This window comes from Pan paniscus, chromosome 16, assembly GCF_029289425.2.
Source record: "Pan paniscus chromosome 16, NHGRI_mPanPan1-v2.0_pri, whole genome shotgun sequence".
Lineage (NCBI taxonomy): Eukaryota > Metazoa > Chordata > Mammalia > Primates > Hominidae > Pan > Pan paniscus.
In genome coordinates this window covers 39,095,238-39,119,402 of record NC_073265.2, presented here as the reverse complement: position 1 = coordinate 39,119,402, position 24,165 = coordinate 39,095,238, and the positions used below count along the sequence as shown (strand labels likewise).

The 24,165-nt window shown below is 38.8% G+C and overlaps 1 protein-coding gene across 1 annotated transcript in view; it reads left to right on the top strand.

The window, feature by feature from the left end:
* The window catches only part of ATP8B4 (ATPase phospholipid transporting 8B4 (putative)), a 266,536-nt gene extending 242,722 nt beyond the window's left edge, over positions 1-23,814 (top strand). Inside the window, exons 26-30 of the mRNA XM_063596635.1 lie at positions 2,694-2,777; positions 5,621-5,866; positions 15,658-15,796; positions 19,791-19,921; positions 21,580-23,814. Of these exons, the coding sequence (XP_063452705.1) occupies positions 2,694-2,777; positions 5,621-5,866; positions 15,658-15,796; positions 19,791-19,921; positions 21,580-21,861 (882 nt within the window). The 3' untranslated portion in view covers positions 21,862-23,814. The remainder of the gene's footprint in view (positions 1-2,693; positions 2,778-5,620; positions 5,867-15,657; positions 15,797-19,790; positions 19,922-21,579) is intronic.
* Positions 23,815-24,165: the final 351 nt, after the last annotated feature.

Here is a 24,165-nt window from a genome sequence, read left to right as displayed (position 1 = left end):
GGTAGAGATCATGATGAAACCCTTCCTACTCTGGGCTGGGACCCAAAGGCAGCCTCCCAGCAGTGAGGTCACAGACTCTGCCATAGCAGGACAGTTGGCTAGCCCAGAAAATATCAGGCCTTCATTCTGTCCTCAACAGCTGATAGAAGGAAATAAACAGAGAGTCTGGAGAAGGATCGCATTATCCTAGGCCTTGAGATAGTTATTAAGTTCTAATTCTCTTCTTGATCTTGACAAGTCATTCCCCACTGTCTTGTTAGTTCATTGATACTTTGATGAAGATGCATTTGTTTTTTTCTCAACTTTTTTCGTTATCTTCAGCAGGAGGTTTGGTATGAATCAATTATTATGGCACGTGCCCCCTATCCTGTATGATAAATTCAGGCTTCTTTCAGATACCTCTGCTAAATACCCAAGGGGGTTCCAGGGAGTGCCAGCCAGCTTTTCCAGTCTGTTCTCATGGTTGCCTGACTAGTGGACTACTGCCCTGCCCTTCTGCAGGTTCTCTCATGCCACATTGAGTGCATTATCCTTCAGGTAGCTGCTGCAGGTTCTCTCATGCCACATTGAGTGCATTATCCTTCACGTGGCTGCAGCTGTCTTGTATCACTTTGCTCCCAGCATGGACCTAGGCTGTGGTATCTTGGAACTGGCCCATACTGATTCACAAGAGCTGATTGTTAAATTTTCATGAATTTTGTGAGCCAGTGGTTAAATACAGCCATTATTAAAAGTTATATAAATTTACAATTTAAGTTATATTAAAAACAAAAGACAGTTAATATACTCAAAATGAATCCCTTGCTAATTATTTTCCCATGTTTTACTATTTATGCTCTTGAGATTATATTGGGTCTGTATAGTAGAAATACTATATAATGGTGAGTATGTCTCAACTCCACATTCAGTGGCATCATTGCTTGAAATCAGTCATGGAGGAATATTTATACCATGGAAATTGGCAAATGCTACAAATCAAGGCTTTTGTTTGTTTGTTTGTTTGTTTGTTTTTTTGAGATGGAGTCTTCCTTTGTCACCCAGGCTGGAGTGCAGTGGCGTGATCTTGGCTTACTGCAACCTCAGCCTCTCGGGTTCATGCCATTCTCCTGCCTCAGCCTCCTGAGTAGCTGGGACTACAGGCGCCCGCCACCATGCCTGGCTAATTTTTTGTATTTTTAGTAGAGACGGGGTTTCACCATGTTAGCCAGGATGGTCTCGATCTCCTGACCTCATGATCCACCCACCTAGGCCTCCCAAAGTGCTGGGATTACAGGTGTGAGCCACCACACCTGGCCGGCTTTTTTTTTTTTTTAGCCTGTTGTTAAACATTTATCAGCATGTCATTGGATATAGTCCCCCTTTCTAAATCCTTACAGCTGGGTTTAGACCACATAATGAAAATAGGAATCAGAGAGTAACAAAGGAGAGTTACCATGAAGAGAACTTAAAATTTGTTATTAGACATAGTTATTCTGAGTCATAAGCTTTCCCACTTCCACCATTGTCTTCAGTTTCTTCTCAGCATAGCATCCAGAGTAATCCTGTTAAAATATAAATAAGACCAGGTTGCTCCTTTGCTTAAAGTCCTCTAATGTCTTCTACTTTCACTTAGGTAATAAGCCATGTTTAGTTACATAGGATTGTTCTTCTTACCTCCTGACATCCATTATTCTTCCTACAGGTCACTCTGCTCTACCCAACTGGGCCACCTTGCTGTTCTCTGGGCATAGTGGATGCTTTCTTGCCTTAGGGTTGTTTCATGGGGCCTACTTGCAGTATAGAATGCTGCACATCCCAGCATTTCCAGCTGTTTCAGAAAGCTGCATGTTAGATCCATTTCCTTCAGGTCTTATCTCAAATTCACTTCTCAGTGAGACTTTCTTCAATCTGCTGTATTACAATTACAGCCCTCCCACATTCCCTATCCCCTTTCCTCTCTAGCACTTACTACCGGCTAACTAATTAAGTTGATTTTAATTTTTGCTTTTGCCCATAATAAGCTCTGTAACCGAAAGGTTCTGTTTCCACATCTGTGTGTACTCATAGGCAAAATGGGGATATATGCCTGCTTCACATGCCTCATTGACTTTTAGTGAGGCCCATGCAGGGAATTCTTGTGTAATTAGTCTACAAAGGTGTGAGGGGATATTTTTGTTGTTTTGCTATTTATGCCCATATAGTGAGCATGTAGCTTCATGCCCATATTGCTTTAAACCACTCCCCCGCAAAAACCTCTCCATTTTAACACAGGATAGAAATAACAGGCTTATTACTATATTTATCTCTGAAGATTTTAGTGAATCCTTTGTTTACCACTTGGATCAGATAATTGGACTCATTATAAGCCACTGAAAACCTGGAGAATAAAATGGCAACCCACCACAAGGTCAGGGGCTCATACGTGTCCTGCACTATGTTAGGGGTACTACTGCATGTATTATTTTGTCCTCACTGCCACACTGCAGGAAGGGTATACATCACTTTAGAGATAAAGAAACTGCCGTTTAGAGAGATCTAGTATCCCATTAAGGCAGCAGAGCTGATAAGAGGCAGGTCTAGGAAATAATTCATATTTGTCTGATTCCAAAAGTCAACTCCCACCCACCTCAGAAAACCTGGTTATTTAACCTAAATGTGAATATTCTCACTACTATGGATGATGTTTCTCACTTATATGTTATATTTCTTTTCAGACTGTTTATGACCAGTGGTTCATCACCCTTTTTAACATTGTTTACACATCACTGCCTGTTTTAGCCATGGGGATTTTTGACCAGGTATGTTTTTTTTCCATCTTTATAACTTAGTTTCTCTTTTATGCCTTTTAGTTTTTTGTGGGTTTTAAGTAGAAAACACAATTCTAAGTAGCAGCCCTAGGAATGCAGTTGTTTTAGTTGCTTTTGCATGGATCACACATGCTTCCAGGTCCACTGTGCCTTCCTTACCCCTATACCCTAGCTTCCCCAAAAGCATTATTTGATAAAAGTTGGTTGCTCTTCTCTTAGAGGTTCACACCCCATAGATTGCTCTAAAGGCTCTAGAAGTCCTGTACGGTAATCTCTTTAACTTCATTTTAACCCAGCATTTCCCAAACTTCTATGACTGTACTTTGTTTTCATATAGCACCTATTAATTAATATGTCTCAGAACTAGTGTCTGTGGTTCACACACGGGGAAATGTTAGCCTCTGAGAGCTTATAAAGAACCATGCAATGATAGAAAATCATGGAGCTAGGTTGGAACACAGGGGGCTAACACCTGCAGTGAGACTCCCTTGTTGCCAGCATCTGCAGTGAGACTTCCTTGTTACACACAGCCCAGAACAGGAGCCACAGACCAGTAGAGCAGTCTGCCAGTGGGAGAGGAGGACGAGAAGCTCCATGGCCAAGGAAAGAAAAAGCATGGATTTCTTTTGTCCCAGCATCAATGTGCTTGAGTGGGGAGAAAGGAGAGGATCAATCACAAAAATGGTAGATCCTTGGCATACTCAGAGCCTTGGAAGGGACTTCCTGGAAAGGGGAAAAAGTCTGGCTGCCTGTGGGGAAGTGAAAGACTAGCCAGTGGAATTTCCGTGGCACAATTAGAGTGTCTTATTTTTAAAAAGACTTTTTGTTTTTTAAAAAGTATTTTTAAGGAGACCAGATTTTCTCCAGGCTGTTGTTAGACCTATTTGCTAGGCCTCATTTTCTGGCCCAAAGCCGTCTATTGCAAAATATAAATCTTCACATTATGAGCTCACTCCAGTCTCCCATTTGGCTGGCTTTGTAGTCAGTTGTTAAGTCTCCCTTCTCATATGTAAAAAGGGCAGTTTGCGAAAGGCATATTTTCTGGAATTATACAAAAAGTAATGAACTTCTGAAGACCTTAGATGTAAAGGATTAAGCACATTCATTTCTCAGCGCCCATGTTTACAAGTGTTTCTTTTCTTGGAGCTTTGTAGCTGCCCAGAATGTGGAATAAAATAATAAAAATAAAGCAGTTTCTGGGAAAAGATGGTTATTGTGCAATTCAAAAAAAATATAATAAGGCTTCCTATTACCATCAAGTTGAGTGTCTGCTCCTCTCTCCTTTCCTGCTTTGTCAACCTTGGCCCTTAAACTGATCACAGGATCGTGGAATGCTATGCTGGACAGGCCTCAGCAATCATCAACAGATCTGCTCATTTTTTAAGGCAGAAACCAAGCCTTGGAGAGTCATTTCCCTAAAGCCACACAGCCAATAAGTGACACAGCTAAGACTAGAACCAGGCCTCTTAACTTTGAGGTTGCTACATTATTGCTATTGTTGTTATTATCATTATTTTATTAATTGTTATTTATAGAAGCATCTGGCATATTTATTACTTATGATGTGGCAAGAACTCTACTAAATACTTTACATATTGGTTTAATCATGGTGATAGTTCCATGTGGGAGGTGTTATTGTTTGCATTTCTGGGCATGAGGAAACCAAGGCTCAGGCGGATTAAGTAACAGGTTTAAGATAACACACCAGCTAAACCCGTTACCAGGGATTGAGCTCATGACTGTCTTGTTTCAAAGCCTGCGCACATAACCCTCAGTCACTGAACTAGGGGAACAAGCATCGAAAAGCATCTAAAAACAGGACTTTCTAAAGAGAATATGCCTGTGTTTTTCCATGGGACTCTGTTTGGAGAGACCTGGGCCATCCCACAAGCAGGAAGGGGAATGTTCCTCTCCCACAATAGTTCACCACCTGTGTTGCTTCCACTTTTGCCTCTTCTCCTCCACCTGTGGTCCTCTGATGTCCCCTGTGGTTGATTCTTGCCATCCTTTTTGGTTTTTGGCATTTGGCTTTGGTGCTCACTGTGGTTATCAGCATTACTTTGGAGCTGGCTGGAAATGCAGTCTTGGGCCCTCAGCCCTATTGAATCACAATCTGTTTCCCAGGCGATTTGTGTGCACATTAGGTTTGAGAAGCCTTTAGTTTCTCTTGGGACCTGGTTGGTGTCAAATGTGCCACCTTCTCATTCTGTCTATATTCTTTCTTTGTCCTGAACACCTGGTAACTGCTGTTAAAATTCTCACTGGGTAGGATCCTCATCCCAGCCTCCTTCTCACCTGGAATCCCAAATGCAGTTTCCCCTTTTCCCTGCTCTCTTCTTCCTGCTCACTTCCCTCCAAAGTCATGAGCTCTGATTTGACAATTCTGACTCCACAGCTCTCTGCTGTCATCTCCTGGTCACTACCACTCACTACCTTGACAATTAACTTCTGGGGCCCATTGGCTGCACATGATGTGCTGGAATTCTGGGAGCACGAATGCTTCTGACAGCCTGCAGGAGAGTGTAGGAAAGAAACTTCAATTTGAAGCCAATAGCTAGGCTCAAACCAAGCCCTGGTTCTGCTACTTACGAGCTGTGTGACCTCTCATGAATCTCTCTTGGAGACTCAAGCTCCTTCTCTGTAAAGTAGAGATCATTTTATTATCTTCTGGTTTATTGTGGGAATACAAACAAGATAATGTCCTGTTCTGGCCCAGTGAGTAGTGCATTTTAGGACATGTTTAAACAGGGATTTGATATTTCTGAAGATAGGGAATACAAGGCCTCTCTGACTCTTTTTAATCCTTCTCCACTGAAATTACACTCTGTTTACAGGATGTGAGTGACCAGAACAGCATGGACTGTCCCCAGCTCTACAAACCGGGACAGCTGAATCTGCTTTTTAACAAGCGTAAATTTTTCATTTGCGTGTTGCATGGAATCTACACCTCATTAGTCCTTTTCTTCATCCCCTATGGGGCCTTTTACAACGTGGCTGGAGAAGATGGGCAACATATTGCTGACTACCAGTCCTTTGCAGTTACCATGGCCACATCTTTGGTCATTGTGGTCAGTGTGCAGGTAACGCTGTCGGTGTAAGCACCTTAACTTGATGGGTTTACAACTTTTACTATTTCATTGTTGATTGATTTTGTCTACTTGTTGGGGGGAAATAATCCTAAAGGAATACTGGGGCTTTCCTTTTAAGTACACATTTTGAGATGAAAGCAGGAAGCTTTAACATAAATTACTGGGGAGAATTAGCATTAGGTGTCTGTAACATCCATGTTAGTAGAAACCTCACAATGTATCACTTCTTTGGGTTGTGCATTGTATGTAAAGAGAAATGATTATACTATTATTTCCTTCTTGTATTTGAAGGAAAAAAAATTCCAATAACAGAAGGAGAAACTTTCCCATGATTTCTTTAAGACTTAATAACTGCCAGGTTTTAAAGTGAGATCTAAAGTTTGCTTGGCAATACATTTCTATGGAGTTATTCAAGAGGTTCAATGCTATATCTGTAGCATATCCGAATCTCACACTCAGAGGAGCTCTTCTGGTGGGGATGATTTTTTGAGGTTCCATTGACCTTCCATCTTGAGTTGTGTCTCTATTTCCTTTTTACTGTGAATGTGGTCAATGCCATTAGATACTGAGTTAGAGTTCACAAAAACTTTTATTTCTTGAGAGGAGGCCTTGCTATGTTGCCCAAGCTTGTCTAGAGCTCCTGGGCTTAAGTAATTGCTCACCTTGGCCTCCAGGTGGCTGAGATTATAGGCATGCATCACCGCACATAGTTAGAAAAACTTTTCCTCTATTACTATCTGTAGCTCCGAGTAGGTTCAGCAAGCTATGTGACCTCTGTTTTATTTTGTTGTCTTTTGATTACTGAGCAAACTGTTAATAATTAGGTGATCTTCTCTGTCATGAGGGTACATTTCCAATTCTCTGGATTCTCCTTCCATAGAGAAGACAGTGGTGGGGTGTACAGGGACATCTTTTTAGTGGTAACAGCTGATTCACCTCTGGCTCAGACCTGTTCCTTGGTACTCCAAGAGATTATTTGAAAGGTAGTAACTGAAATAAAAGGCCACTATCTGAAGAAGCAGCAAATAGAAAACATTCTTCATACTGTCCTGTTAACATGATCTGTTTATAAGTAAGGGTAATAAATTACCTGGAAGAGTCATTATAGGTGTGACATGTAATAAGCATTAAATGTTTGTGTGTATGTGTGTGTGCATGTGTACATGCATGCATGTGTGTGTGTGAAACTGGTGTTCACAATTAACCCTACAGTTTTTGGTTAACTTAATCTTTATAATTTTAGAAAAAGCCTGCTGTTATGCCCATGCATCTTTTTCTCTTTTTTTTTGCTTGCCCATAATTTGTTTTATGTGCTATTACAGTAGTGCCAGTGCCATGTTTTTATATTAACTTTATGTTTAGAAGCTGTTTTTCTCATAAAACATACAGTTCTTATTCCAGTTGAATGTTGAAATTACATTTCTCCTTTCTCACAAGTTGAGAGCCCACAGAAACTACCACATTTTAAAAACATTGTTTAGTCACGAAAAAATTACAGAACTTCAAAAGTTTATTTTAAAAGCTTCAAGTGACTTCTTGTTGCTTGAAGTTTTTAAAATAAACTTTTGAAATTTCTAACCCTTGATTATCCAAGTTTTATAAGAATGATATAGAATGATATCCGTGTTTTTTCAGAGAGGATTCACACCTTAGGCTCAAAGTAACCATTAGCCCCTCATTCAGGATGTTTTGCAAGAGGAAATCCAAATCCATTTGCTTCAGACCTTAATGGCCATTTGTCTCTTCAAAATCTATTCTCTGCCTTCCATCTCCTCAGGGACAATAGTGGTCCTAGTCATCCCTCCAATCCCATTACTCACACGCCCCAGCCACACTGGCTTTTGTTCTGCTCCTGGAATTCACCAGTCTCTTGCTTGCCTTATGGCTTTGCTCTTTCCTGCCTGGAACATTCTTCTCTCAGTTTCCCTCACATGTCATTTCTTCAGAGGGGCCTCCCTGGATCCATTTAAACTAAGGCCCCTTTATTTTCTCTAGTGGAATAGAAATCAATTATTTTATCTCATAGTTGTCATCTCCCCTTGTAAGTACAAATTTAGTGGTGTGTTCTCTCGTTTAATGTCTTTCTACCTCCTAGAGTGTAACCTTCACGAAGGCAGTGGAAATGTCTGTTAATCGCTGTATACCCAGAGCTGAGCACATCACCTGTTAGTGTGACACACAATGGATATTTCTTGAGTATTGAATAAATGAGGGAGATGTTGAGAGGAAATTCTCCTGCTACTGATGCTGTCATAACAAGAGAGTTCATCTGGTGTGTCAAGTTCCTAGGAAAGAATCATTATAACTGATGTGTTTACAGATTGTGTTGACAGTTTTCAAATGTGCCCAAAGTTTCCAACCAGTCTGAGAGAGGGTCCTCCTGTGCTGAGTCCAGCAGAATGACCCAGCTGTGAGATGTGGTATGGGGAAAAGTGAGAGATTTTAGATGCCTTCAAAAGCAAGGCAGTGCAGGGAGAGTCAAGTACTGCATGGCCTCAGAAGGTGGGATGTGCTGCGGTCGCCACACCTCCTGCAGCCAGGCAGAAACTTAGGCCATGTATGTACCTGTGGAGCCTCTGCCCTAAAAACACAAAATCCTTTTAGTCTTATTATAAAAGGAATACATTGCAGGAAATTCCAGAAAAGCATAAAAATGCAGGGAAAAATTAAAATTCACACGTCATCACAAATCAGGGTTAGCATGAAAAAAATGGAAATCGGATTGTATATATATAATTTTATGTCTTATTTTTTCACTTAACTTTGTGTCACAAGCATTTATCTTATTTATAAAATATTCTTTGAAATATCCCTTTTAATGGCTGTAGTATTCCACCATATGAATGTGCCATAATTTATTCAACCATGTTGCTGTTAGATTGCTTCTACATTTCACTATGGCAAATTATACAATGGCAAAGTTTCATGTAGTACATAATTCTCAGCATGATCCTCTAGTTATTTTCTAAGGTTATCTCCTTAAAGGTGGGAATTCTGGGCTAGAAGACATAAGGAAGTTTAAGGCACTTGACACATATTGCCAAATGGCTTTCCAAATAGATTGTATCATTTTCAGCTGAAGGGTGCAAATTACCCTTCTCAGCAGCCCTTCACTGATTTAGAGTATTACTTTGAATTATTTTATAATTAAAAAATGGATAACCTTCTGTTGCTTGGGAAATAATGAATACATCTTGTTCAAACAGGAATAATTTCTTTAAAAAACTTTTAATTTCGGAATAATTTTAAATTTGTAGAAGAGTTGCAGATACTGCAAAGACAGTTCCTGCATACCCTCACCTAGCTTTTCTCTGATGTTAATATTAACATCTTACCTCACCATGGTGCATTTGTTAAAACTATGAAATTAGCATTGGTATAATACTATTAACTGAGCTACAGATTTGATTCAGATTTCTCCAGTTTTTCCATTAATTACCCTTTTCTTTTCTAGGATCCAATCCAGGATCCCACATTGAATTTAGTGGTCATGTTCCTTAGTCTCCTCCCATCTCTGACAGTTCTATAGTCTTTGCTTGTCTTTCATGACCTTGACACTTTTGAAGACTGGTCACCAGGTATTTTGTAGAATGTTTTTCAGTTTGGGTTTTCTGATGTTTTTTCTTAGAAATAGACTGAGGTTGTGGATTTGGGGAAAGAATCACAAAGAGTGATGTGTTCTTGTCTCATCTATCAGGGAGCACATGATAGCAACATGATTTATACAGGTGATGCTAATCTTGACTACTTGCTTACAATGATGTTTTTCAGGTTTCTCCACTGTAAGCTGACTATATTTCCCTTTCCATATTCTAGTGCCTAAAAGTAAGTCACTGAGTCCAACCTACATTCAAGAGAAGGAGAATTAACTTTTACCTCCTAGAGGAAGGAGTATCAAAGAATTAGTGGTTATATGTTAAAACTGTAGCAGGTGTAATTTTAAATAAAATTGCTATAATAGGGGCCCCAACGGTATAAGGGATTTGCCCAAGATCACACAGTGACAACATTGCAGGTTTAGCACTAAGATCCAACAGTCTGATTTCCCAAGTCGATGTTCTTTAATAAAGGCATCTGTGATTATTCTGTTAAAGATTTGAGGCAAGCATTTCCTACAGCACAATTATTACTGGGCTTTGGGTAGTTAGGCATAGTTGGGAAGCAGTGGAATGTAATCCTCATCATTGCAATGCAGACAGAAAGTCATGTACTTTAAAAGAGGTGGTGCTGCTTGTCACCCCTCTGTGGCTGGGATCACTTTGCCACGTTACAGGGTTGAAGTTCCTTATACCTTATCCACATACTCCCAGCCCATTGTTTTCTCCCCTACCTAATTTCTCCCTGCCCTCACTCCCAGTCCCACTCCCACCATTAATTCTGAGTGCTTGAGGGCCTAAAACAGCTAGGAGATTGAGGATAACTTTCTGGACAGGAGGATGAGGTAGAAAAGATCCAGGCTAGAAATGGTGGCCTAGAAGCAGAATGAGTGGAGGCTTCCAGTGTCTGGCATGCTTTGTTTGCCACTACATTCCTAACGGAAACCACAGGGCTAAAGAATACAGGGGCAAAGGGATATGAGGAGAGAGGTTAAAATTGAGCAAAGGAAGTGAAAATAATTTGGTTGTGTTATCCACCTATCCTTCAACTCTGTCTGTCTTAACCTAGATGACCAAAGCAGGCCTGTCCTTGATGGCAGCTGTAAGAGACCTGTATCATCATCACCACCATGAGTGATACCATGCATTATACTTGCTCCTCATGATGCCATTATGCAGTAAATATTATGGGCTGCTTTTATAGATAAAGTTCAGAGAGGTTAAATGACTTGCCTGAGGTCACACAGTAAGTCCCAGAGCCAGGAGAATCCAGTTCTGTCTAATTCCAGTGTTATCTGGAACAAAGTCTACAGTGAGACTGGTTAAAACACAAAATTTTCAAGAAATATGAGAACAAACCTTATACTGAGCGTAAAGGAAACACTGGATACTGTGCCATATACTGGGATAATCCCATTATCTCATTTAATTATCTTTATGGTCCTATGAAATGTAAGTACTATTACCACCATTGAGAAAACAGACTTAACAAGAAGATTAAGTTATATTCCAAGTCATACAAAAAGTGGTAGGCCAGGATTTGAACAGAGGTCTTCTGACTCCAGATGCCCAGCTCCAAAGCTATGTGAACCTCCCTTCTTTGTAAAGATAAGTAGAAGCTGTGGGCCTCCCCAGTCACATAGTAAGTACAGGGAATTCGTGGTCCCCACCTCTCTCACTCATGTGGGAATACCTAGGATACCAGTATCACCCTTGGCTAACATGGGAGACAAACTGTTAATAGATGACAAGCACATAGGTGTTTCTTTCGATGGCAGAGTTTCAACTTGAGGAATATATAGACTCCCAGTTTCTGTCATTTCAGTCTAATTCTTTGGCAAATATTACCACTTGTTTTTATTTCTAGGAAGCCCTGAAAATGTCTGTTTTACCATACCAGAGTTCTTAGACCCAAGTATGTAAATGTTTGTAACCATGGATGCTAGGCAATTTTGGCTTCAATCAAAAACTGTGGTCTTTAATATATAGAATAATAACTTTAAGGAATTCTGTGAATAAGCTCACTTTGACAGCAGCATTAATATCCTTTCCTCACTGTTTAAGCTTGACTTTTCATTGTGGTAACAACCCCATGAAATTTCCATGGTCTGTAATTACAGTTATAAATCTTATGTCCTGCTGATGCTACAGGCCAAATTTAAGAAGTCTCTATTGTTTTTAAAAAAAAGTATTTTTCAATTATTTGAATTATAAAATGCTCTTTTAAACATTTCAAAGAGTACAAAAGTGTTTAAAATAAAATGAACCATCTTCCTTTCCTTCCCTTCTTTAACTACTATGATGATGACCATAGCTTAAATCCTCCCATACATTTTCTGTACTTTGAGATGACGCATACACACATATTTAACAAAAGGGGATAATAATTATGTATATTGTTCTGTAATATGCTTTTCTTGCTTAACTAGATATTCTGGTCAGCTTTCCAAATCAACACATTCAGATCTATCTTAATTGTTTTAATAGCTGCACAGAAATTCATAATATGAATGTATAAGTATTTATCATCTATTGATAAACATACAAGATGTTTCTATATGTTTTTTGCTATTGAAGCAATGCTACAATGCATATATTAGTACATATATTTTATATACTGTCAGATAAGTTCCTAGAAATGAGACTTCTGGGGTTAGAACTCCTAATTTTTACCAATCTGGGGGATAAAGAATGGTATTTTGCTGTTTTCATTACTGGGTCAGAGAGTATGTACATTTAAAATTTTCATAAATATTGCCATAATATGTTCCCAAAAAGATAGTAGTTCCAAATGACAGACACTTTAAAAATTTAAGCTAAAAAAAGAGCTTTATTAAAACATATTAGGTAGCTTCAGTGGAAACACTGCTGTTATTACACCTTACAGCTTGGTTGTCATCACCCTGGGGACGGGCTGCCAAAAGGTTCGCCATAGACTTCCAGAAGAACCATCACCTTTGCCATCATGTCTGTCAAATGCTGAGAAAAGCATATTAAAGTTTGCCATTGTGATTATGATTCCTATTAAGTTTTCCGTGTGTTTCAAAGAGATTTTTACCTCGTATAATTTAAGCTATATCTTTGCCACATAATGGTTTCTGATTATTAATTTTTCTTTGTAGTTTTAATCTTTTTTCATAATAAAAGATTCTTAAGTTTTATATTTTTATATTAGTTTTCTTCCCTTGCTTTTTTTAGTTTACATTTGCCTGATACATAATCTGGGCCAATTTCTTAATTTCCATTTATTTCTTGTCTCATTCTATTAGTCTTCCTTGATAAGAATGTTTAAGCTACTCATTTTTATTATAATAACTTGTATTTTATCATGCTATATTAATATTATTTTCTGATTACTTTTAATTCTGCTTTTCAATTTTTTTTTTTTTTTTTTTTTTTTTTTACTTTTTCATACTTGTATGCGTTAATCATGGTTTTAAAATATCCAATTTCTGGCCAGGCTCAGTGGCTCACACCTGTAATCCTAGCACTTTGTGAGGCCGAGGCGGGCGGATTACCTGAGGTCAGGAGGTTCAAGACCAGCCTGGCCAACATGGTGAAACCCTGTCTCTACTAAAAATGCAAAAAAATTAGCCAGGCATGGTGGTGCCTGCCTGTAGTCCCAGCTACTCAGGAGGCTGAGGCAGGAGAATCGCTTGAACCCAGGAGGCAGAGGTCGCCATGAGCCAAGATCACACCATTGGCGACAAGAGCAAGACTCCATCTCAACAACAACAACAAAAAAATCCCATTTCTAATGAATAACTTACAAGTTTTACTATTATATTCTTATTTTACTAGTGATTTCTCTTTATTTTCATAGTTATTTAAATATATATATTTCCATATTGGCAGAATGGAATTCCACAGATAATATGAAATTCTATCCTTCATCAAATGTTTCACTATCTTGTTCTAAACCTTTCCTTATGCTTCTTCAATTAAACAGTTTTGGCAATGTTTTTATCTTACTTACCCTTCTTTGTCCTCACTCCCATCCCCAACTCTTACATGTTAATTATTTAGAATTTAATTCCAGGAGGTTATTAAATGCTCCTCCTGTAACATATTTGCTGACTATTCCCATTTTTTTCCAAATTAATACTGCCCTCATACATTATTACTCATCTAGAACTAACTATACATTTACAAGAAGCATTGCTCACCACTATTTTTATGACCTGTCTTCTGTTATTTTGAGGTCTTTGTACAGTTTTAATTTTTATTTCATTGCAGAGATATCCTTGGGTAATTTCTTCAGAAAGGATATTGAGATGTTATACTTTTTAGCTCAATGTTTTCTGTCTTTGCCTTTACATTTACATGATATATTGGATGAGCATAAGATCCTTGAGTCAGTCTTTTTCTTTAGGAACTTTGTTGTTTCTTCACTATATAGTTGTTGTTTCAACAATTTTGTGTTGTTTCACAGTTTCACTGTGACAGTTTGATGTTAGGTTGATTCTTTTTCCTTCTCTGTGTAAAAGATTATGTCACCAGAATCTTCTTTCATTACTTTGGATAGGAACTAAAGGACCCTCTCAATCTGAAAATCTATGCTATTTGTTATCACAGAGCAGTTTTCGGCTGTCATTTCTTTGATTGTTACTTTTCTATTTATTCCTTTTTCTCTTTCTAAAATGCCATTATTTGTATATTGGAGTCATAGATCTGAGATCTATGAATTTGCTATTCATGTCTCATATCTTTTTGAAAATGGTTTCCATGTCTCCAAGTCTTTGTTCTCTATTGTGAGATATTATTTGTATTGTTTTGTCCAGAATATTAATTTAGTTCTATTCATTGACTATTCTTTGGTTTTGCTGTTGAATTTTTAAATTCAGAAATAGTGTGTTTTTCTTTCAGATTTTTTTTTATGTGACCTAATTGCATCTTCTTACGGGGTCTTATTATATTTTGTTGTTGTTATCGTGCTTGTCTGTCTCTTCTATTAGTTCTGCTTCAATAGGAGCCACCTATTCTTGCTTTTTCGCTGAAACCTTTTAAATGGGTTGTAATTTTTCTTTGCCTACTCTTACCCACACAGATCAGGCTATCGTTGACTCTTGAGAGTGTTAAACTAACAGGTGGTGGAAGGTAAAGTTGGAGATTTTGGTGAAATGTCTTGGCAGCCAAATGAACTGGAAAGCGGGCATGTCTTTGCTGAGGCATGGATGGCAGGGCTGTTTTCAGACCTCCTGAGGGGAGGAAAGCCTGTACTTTTATAAACCCTGTAGTTCACATCAAAGGCTGCCAGCATCATTTTAATGGGGAAACATTTTAAGGGACAGTAAATTACAAGTGGGAAGAGAAAGTATGTCTCAGCATGTTGAGAGGGATCTATTTACTAAGCAGGTAGGGCCCCCTCAGACAGATGAGAAATCTTTAGTCTTGCAACAAACTACTAGAAATACAAACCTTCACTTGGACGTGGATCACTTGGGAACTATGAGATGCAAATAATGATACCAGAACCTACTTTTTTATTCTCTGAAGAACTCAAGTGTTCATATTTACCAGTGGTGTCCTTGATTCTCCAGTAGCAGACCACTCTTCTAGCTGAGCTGCCGCCACAAGTTACTAGAAGGAAGAAGAGCTCGTGACCATGCTTCCAGGCCATTGTGAATCCCAGTTTCTGAATTTTATGCCAAAATAAGGCTGAAGAATTTTCTTTGTTATAAGTTGAGTAATTGAAGAGAAAGGATCATCAAAATGAGTTGGGATATTGGTGTAAAAAAGATCATGCATGTGTAAAAATGGTATTGTGAAAATTTACTTACAGAGTATAAAATGTTGCACTTGCCCATCACAGAAAGAATTTTTTTCCAATAGAAAAGTTTTGAGAGACATTTGGAAAGTAACTTAAAAATTATAAGCCATTGTGCTTTCATATTTCTCACTTAAAAGAAGTTTAACATGTTTAACATCTTACCTCCTGATTCTGACTCGACCTTGGCAGATATAATGGCTTGCGTATAGAAGTTCTAAAGTCAATTTTCTACCAGAAATATGAAGTCAGATCAGTCCCCTGTGTGTGTTCAGAAAGTGGGGATGCCCGTGGTTGGCTTGGCAACTAGGCAGGTGCAACCTTCCTGCCACAGGGCAGTTCTCGGGAAACATCACGAGGTAAAATGATGCTGTTTTAATCCTCAAAGACCTCCCGTTTGCATTTGATTTTATTTACAGATAGCCTTGGATACCAGTTACTGGACTTTCATTAATCACGTCTTCATCTGGGGGAGCATTGCCATTTATTTCTCCATTTTATTTACAATGCACAGTAATGGCATCTTTGGCATCTTCCCAAACCAGTTTCCATTTGTTGGTAAGTGAGTCATGTTGACTAGTGGAACCTAGTGTCTGCTGCTGTTTACTTGTCTTATAATTTATTTTTTGTGTTAGGTAGAGCTGGGGATGATTAGTGATCCTTTGTCCAGAAATTGATTGAGCCAGGCATCCGAAGGCTTCCGAGTTTAAAAGTGGCTCTAAAAGCTCAGTTTCTGCTGTCTCTGCTGGATGCAGAAGAATCACTCACAGTAGCTTACAGGTTCTCAACAGCTTACATGTAGTAGGCTGTCTCTTTGCAAATGAGAGGCATAGCACATATATTAGGGCTACCTGAAGACCTGTCAAATGCTCATATATGGTAGAGAGAAGAAAAAGAAATACTAGACTCTCCTTTTATGCCACATTATCACCAACATCTGCCAAAATTCACCCATAGAACTTATTTGCATTTAGATAAGAATGAAACAATGTATAATTTAGAGCCTTCTAAAAATTCCTGGACATTAATCCATAAGTGGCATGAGGAGTAGGCTTTGTAGTTAGTCAGTCAGGGTTCAAGCGCCAGCTGTGCCACTTAACAAGCTGTGTGACTTTGGGCAAGTTTCTTCTTTCCATGTGAGAATATATAGGAATAAACAAAACTCAGTTTCTCCTATACTCTCATTCAGCAAGCAACACAGAAGACTTCTGTGACCTCTGGTCACCAAGAAGTAGGGATTTCTTCCCACCAACAACCAATGAGGTGTTTCTGCAGAGGACCCCAGCTGGATATTCTCCAATTCAATTCCGGCAATATCTACTTGGAGGTAGTGTCAGATCCTACAAGTTGAGGGCTAAGTTCCACATGACTGCACCCACACTTCCAATGCTAGTAGCAAGCCACAGGATGTTTTACCTCTACTTTTGACCAGATGGCTATAAATTGGGGTTCCCCCTAACCCCCTCCCTGGGTTTGATTAATTTCTAGAGTGGCTCAAAGAACTCAGGGAGACACTTACATTTACTGGTTTACTATAAAGGATATTACAAAGGATACAGATAAAGAGATGCATAGAGCAATGTGTGGAGGAAGGGGCGTGGAACTTCCATGCCCTTTCCAGGCATGCTGCCCTCCAGGAACGCTGCCCTCCAGGAACCTCTACATGTTCAGCTATCTAGGAACTCTTTGAACCCTGTTCTTTAAGGCTGTTATGAAGGCATTTTTTATATAGGCATGACTGATAAAGTCATTGGCCATTGGTGATCAACTTAACCTTCAGTCCCTCTTCCCTTCCAGGAGATTAGAGGCTGGAGCTGAAACTCCCAACCCTCTAATCCTACCTTAGTCTTTCTGATGACCAGCCCCCATCCTGAAGCTACCTAGGGACTTCCAGCCATCAGTCAACTCATTAACAAATAAAAAGACACATATCACTGAGGATTTCGAGGAGTTTTCAATCTATGCCAGAAAACAGAGAAGACGACCAAACATACAGCTCACAATATTATACTATGCATTAATGTCTTCACTTATAAACTGAGGATATTAATAAGCCTATTTTCATGGAAAATTTATGAGGATTAAATGAAATAATACATATAAAGCACTTAGCATGTATCCTGGTACATAGTACTTTTTAAATAAATGTTAACCATGGTGATGGTGATTATTATTATTCATGCAAATGTGGCTTGATTACTGGTGGGAAGATTGCAGAGGAATTTGAACATCAGATGAGTAGCAAAGGACCCTCTAAAATCCCTTAAAAAAGATTCTATTATTCTACAAAGAGTATACCTCTGGTCTATGTATAGGGTATACCATCATTGCACTCCACATTTCAAAATGATTCCCAGCAAAGGCCACTGAGCTTTATAAAAGAGGGATATTAATATACTTTCTCAGAGGTTTTGAAATCTCTAGTGTGTGTGAAATAAGCTGCTAACCGAGTTCATCTAAACAAACTGGAAAAGAGAGATGCGCAGTGACCAACATTCTTGAACTTAATCAGGCAAGAGTGAGATTTGTATCCACTAATTGAGGAAGTAAATTCTTGGACTAATTTATGTAGAAAGCAAAATAAGACCACAAGGACTAAAATAGGATTATAAGGTTAGTAAGGTTACAAATCCACATTGATGCAAAGGCACCTGAAATTGTAATTCAATTTAAATTCACGCATACACTTAAAAATGTTCTTCACCTTTTGCCTTTTCCTACATGTAAATGGAAATCTTTAAGTTGCACCACTCTTACTTAATATGTACTGGTAATACGTTGTTTACCAAAAGATTCCAACTATGTAGAGACATGTTGGTCATGAGTAAGAATAAGCATATTGGGAAACAAAGACACCAAAACTATTTTTGTTTTATTTTTTTAAGATCGTTTGCCAAAACGAAAAGTTCAGTGTATTGACTAGAAGATTTCCAGTCCTAAGAGAGCACTGTGATGCATAATGAGACTAGAATGCCTCAACTGGAGAAAGTAATTTGTGCAGGGACCACTCTTTCCAGCTAAGCACAAGCCATTTCAGTAATTAATTACTGAGCTCCAGTGAAATTTTTTAAAAGTTAGATCAACATTGGGGTTTCAGGAAAATTTTTTTTTCCTTAGTAGCTAGCAGCAAACAGGAGTGTGGTTTCAAAGTGAAGCTTGTTTTCCCAGCCATGCCTGAGGGTACCAAGCTTCAAGGAGCTCAAAGAGACATTTAATTTATTAAGTCAAGTTTGTTTCTGCCCATGGCTGAAGGCAACTGGAATCAGCTGCTCTTGGGTAGGCAGATTCCTCTCTCTAAAGCCAGAAAAAGCAGACATACCATTCAGTAGCCAAGCCCTCATACCCAAAGCACATTTGAATGGTGGTAACATTTGAATACTGAGATAGGGGACCTGGATAACTGGGGGTATGATGATAAATCTCTAGAAAATGAACAGGGACAAAAGTTTATTTTGGTGATATAAGCAGGGTTGGCATCTTCCCATGGAGCTTGTCTGCCTGCCTTACTGACCCGTATTGCCTTGTTTAAACCCACAATGGGGTATGTGAGGTGTGAGTAAAAAGTAAGGAAACTGGCTTCAGGCTTGGAAATGAGTTTCACTGTCCTTTTGCCCTAGCATGTTGGATGGCTGCATCAACAGTCTCCTGCTGAGGGAATGTTCTTTTCACAAACCCAGGAGCCTTCTTGATCTTGGAACTTTGGGGACTTCATAACCAAGTGAACAATAGAGAAATAACAAGTTCCTCTGAGGCAGGTTTTCTCAGGCCATTGCCTGAAATTAAAAAGTTGGTCCTGCAATAGATAAAGCTCCCCTTTTATGACAAGCCAATCAATGCGATCATTACTTGAGATTGTACCTGCATCTGGAACATTTTTTGTGTAGTTTTGATGTGATAGTTTTAATTCAAGAGTCCACAAGGGTAAAGGGTAAATGTGCCTTTTAAAAATAATGGCTGCTTTGTAACCACAAGATCTTGATGCTGGAAGAGAGAATTGTGCTCCGTGAGTGATATTAGACTGAGCCTGGGTGAGAGAATGCTTGGCTCAGGCTGGTAATCTCTAAGTGATCAGGCCACTAAGCTGTTCCTGAGGGTGATCTTAGCACTTCTGCCTTCTTATCATCATGGTGACATTAGGTGATCCAAATCTCACCATTGAGAAAAGATCTTGGCCAGGCGTGGTAGCTCATGCCTGTAATCCTAGCACTTTGGGAGGCCGAGGCGGGAGGATCATGAGGTCAGATCGAGACCATCCTGGCTAACATGGTGAAACCCTGCCTCTACCAAAAATACAAAAAAAATTAGCCGGGCTTGGTGGCGGGCACCTGTAGTCCCAGCTACTCAGGAGGCTGAGGCAGGAGAATGGCATGAACTCAGGAGGCAGAGTTTGCAGTGAGCTGAGATCGCACCACTGCATTCCACCAGCCTGGAAGACAGAGCAAGACTCCATCTCAAAAAAAAAAAAAAAGATCTTGTAGGAACAAAGAACCTATTAATTAATAATTCAGTCCTACTTGTAACCACAGTGTATATTTTCTTTAATGATTGATAGGTAATGCACGACATTCCCTGACCCAGAAGTGCATCTGGCTTGTAATTCTCTTAACAACAGTGGCTTCGGTTATGCCAGTGGTGGCATTCAGATTTTTGAAGGTGGATTTATACCCAACCCTGAGTGATCAGGTATGTCACAGTGCTGATGAATACTTGAAGGCTGGTTTTTGGCTCTTGAAATGGTGTCCTTTTCTGCCTTATTGGAAGCTCAGAGATGGGCTAATGAAATTGTCACAAGCAAACACCTACTGGTGCATGAGATCACATCAGAATAGATGGGACTTCCCACGTCTTGAATGTACTAGTCCTTAGTGCCATGAAGAGAGGCATCTATACTAAATGTGGATGGGGAGTCATAAATTACAAGTTGAACTGGGTATTTTAAAAAGCTGACTTTTAAAAAGAAGATCACAGGCATCATTTTGGATAATTTTTCCAAGGGAAAGGCAAGCTATAGGAAAAGATACTGATTTGAGGGCAAGTACAAGCACAATAAAAGAGAGACAAGCATGGTATGAGTCAAAGGGGCTTAACATTTTTGTAGAAATCCAGTAGCAGATTCAGAAACATGGGTGAGATGTTACCTTCTGAACAGATTAAGAAGGGGAAGAGCAGCATGCTGGGTAGATTAGTACACTTGGAAGGAAAATAGGAAGAACAGGTTATAGAAATTCCTTAACTGGAGAATTAACAGAACATATTTCAGAATTTCATGGGAAGAGGAGTAAGTAGGACAATATCAACTTAGGTCAGGACTCAGATAAAGCGTGAAAAGGAGAAAGAAAGGGAGACAAACATTCATAGCCATGTCATGAGAAGGGGGAACATGCTGCTGTGGTGAGTGGGACCAGGCCAGTGATGCTGAGAGAGACTGAAGTAGGTAGGTAGGTAGACAGACAGACAGACAGACACACACACACACACATTTTTTTAAATCATGATGTCTCTGACATTTTGGGACCAAAGTGTAAAAAGATTCCTTCTGGAAAAATTCGGAGTCCCTTGTCATATCTGTCCTCTCTCTTTGGTTCTCCAAGCTCATTCTGACATAAACCCAGAAAATGGCGGATGAGTTAAGGAAGGAAGGGTGTGCTTGTTTGTCTGATAAATTTGATCGTGATGTTTCTCCTGACACAAAAGTCAGGATCCAAGTGATTTGCCAAACCAGAGAACAAGGTCGCTTACAACAAACCTCAGGTCTTTTTCTCCTTAGCTTTACAGGGAAATGAAAGAGTTGTGGGAAACCTACTCACATAATAGGGAACATTTAGAAAGGCCATACAAACCTAAGATAAATCAAAACCCTGGAAGTCTCATGATACATTGAGCTACCACAAGAATTGAATATTTCTGACTCATTTTCTGAATTTTCTTCTAGTCCAGTTACTGACAACTGTTGGATCCAGAGAATCTCTAAAAGAGAGGAAAAAGGCTGTTTTGGGAGAATGAAATTATAAATTATTATGCTGACTTTGGGCGGTGCATGTTAGAAAATCTTTCTATACAAATGTATGCTCGTATGCATTGAAGATATATGAGAGACAATAATGGAATTTGTCTGATATTTCTTAATTACTTAATAGTGTCTCGATAGAGATAAAAATGGACCAGTGCCCCCCCAGTGTTATCTTTTGGGTGGAAAATTTCTTAGTTTTTAGATTTAAAACTTCCTTTTGCAATGTTGTTTTTACTTATAAAAAAAAAAGGCTTTCACTTTACAAAGTGGGCCACTGCCTGGAGTCTATCATTTGGATGCATCATCTCACTTTGGGTCTGTTTCTCTCCAGATCCGCCGGTGGCAGAAGGCTCAAAAGAAGGCAAGGCCTCCAAGTAGCCGAAGGCCTCGGACCCGCAGGTCAAGCTCAAGAAGGTCTGGATATGCTTTTGCTCACCAAGAAGGCTATGGAGAGCTTATCACATCTGGAAAAAATATGCGAGCTAAAAATCCACCCCCAACATCAGGGCTGGAAAAGACACATTATAATAGCACTAGCTGGATTGAAAATTTATGTAAGAAAACCACAGACACAGTGAGCAGCTTTAGCCAGGATAAAACAGTGAAACTGTGAGTCAATATGAATTTAAACCACATAGTTATCTTTTCACTTCAGGTGGAGCTGAAATTCTGCTGGCTCCAGAGTTTGAGATTTGAGGCAAGAGGTGGGGCAGGCAGATTGCCTCACTTAACTTAAATCTGCGGCAGACAACTGCCAGTGCCCATCAAACAGGAGTGTGCGCTATGGAAAACCAGGCCAGAGGGTCACTGTCTAGTTTGTGATTTGGTGGACAAAACACTCGCTGTTACAAGTACAGATTTTTTTTTTTTAATCAACCTAGATACCATTTGACCTGAACTTTAGAATCTTATTTATGGAGAAAAACTTGTAAAGCTGCATATTCACTGAATGGATCCTCAGGCGGATAAAAGGGTGCATTTTAAAGGTATATATCCAAGCTGAAAAGCATGCCTATTGACAGATAAACATGTATCTGTAAGATCAGCCTTTCCCAAGGTATACTTTTACAATTTAAAGCGTGTACTGTGTTGCTTTCAGACTGAGTTGCATGTCACTCTTTAGTCTTGATATCTACCTGTCTGTTCAGCCAGGACAACAAATGGCTTCCAAGCCTGAAGAATACAAAAGTGTGCTTGTGTTTCTCATTTTTATACCAGTCTAGGGACAAAGGAGACTGAACATCTTTGCAGCAGGATAGGCTGGTAATTTGATCAAATTTATTCAAAAAGCTCTCAGTCTGTGTCATGTAAGGACATGCTTATGAAATGTGAGAGAGGCTCGCCACTAAGTATTCTAAATACTTTTCAATGGCTTTTCTAACAACCTCAGTAGTAATTTGCTGAGCATCATCCAGACCATTAATAGAATCAGCAAAGCACTGGAATTTCACACTTTAATGATAATATTCCATATAGTCTATGGGCAAATATTTTCAACATTTCCAATTTTTAAAGCTTCAGAATTGAAGCCAAACAAATTAATAAATAATTGTTTAAATTACTATTTAAAAACTCAGGTTTAGATTGTTTAAAATTAGTTGCTTTTGATACTCAGCTGTCATGTTTATAATTCAAACATGTAGTAAACATATGTAGGTAAGGTTGTTTTTTTGGAGATGTTGCAGCTCAAATTTCAGTCCACATATGAATCATCAGTGTATTTTCCATAAAGTGATTCGGGCATATTTGTGTGAAAACCTCAGTTCTGTCACTTCTTACCTCTATAAACTTGGATGATAATGTGCCTTCTCTGAGACTCAGTTTCTTCCTCTGTAAAATGAGGACATACTACCTACCTCACGTGGTTGGTTGATGATTGTCTGTCAAAGCACAAACTCTGAAATTATTAAAAACATAATTATTTCATAAACAGATGAGTTAAGTTCCAGTTAACTCAACATCAGTATAACAGAGCAATTGGAAGAGAATATGAAAAAACTGGAATCTAAATAGTCAGTGAGGAAGGCTTTGATAAAATGAAATTGCCAGAAAGATATAAAACTGGTTAGGGTCCTACAGGGAACTAAAATTATAACCGTGGAGGTACATTTCTCTACCAGAAAGCAAAAATAAAGCATCATGTCTTAATGGTTTTCTACAAATCAACTTCTAATTCTACAGAGTCCTTAATCTGGTCCCTATTAAATTCTTGGTCAGACAAAGTTACATTTCCCAAGAGAGTCAGGTGACACTTGAGTGAGTTTGATGGATAATGAGCTAATGTGATATTTATAGGTCACAATTTTTTAAAACCAAAATTTTCAAGTCTGGGATAATTTTTCCTAAATGGGATCAAATGAAATAATATGTGTAAAAGAGTCAAATGCAGTCCTTTACCATAGTAACTGCCTATGGACGTTGTCTTTCCCTTACATGCCTGCCTACACTTAACCAGATGTTGGTTTTCAATGTCTAATTTGTCATTAGTTTCACCACATTTGCTCACTTTTTGTAACATTTTTGCAAGATTTGAAAACTTTCAGTAAATGTTTTGGCACTATTGGTACTTGATGTTTTATCTCTTCTTTATGGGAAATTCATTGGGGAGATTTTTGTTACATTAGTCCACGGGTATTTTTTTCTCTCCTTTACATGCTGAGGAAAATGTACTCATTCTTAGAATCAGAGTCAAGAATAAAATGAAACAATTGGACCTATGTGTAATGGATAGGAAAGATTAGAAGTGGTCCAATTTTGCAAGTCCGGTTTAAATTAAATAAGGCTGTTTATAAACAAATAGTGTGGGTGATTGTGAGAGAAACATATTATCAGCTTACTTTGGCCCCATGAGATCCAAGTAAACTCACACACCCATTGCGAGATCATTCAATTACAAGTGCCAGGGATTATTTTGAAC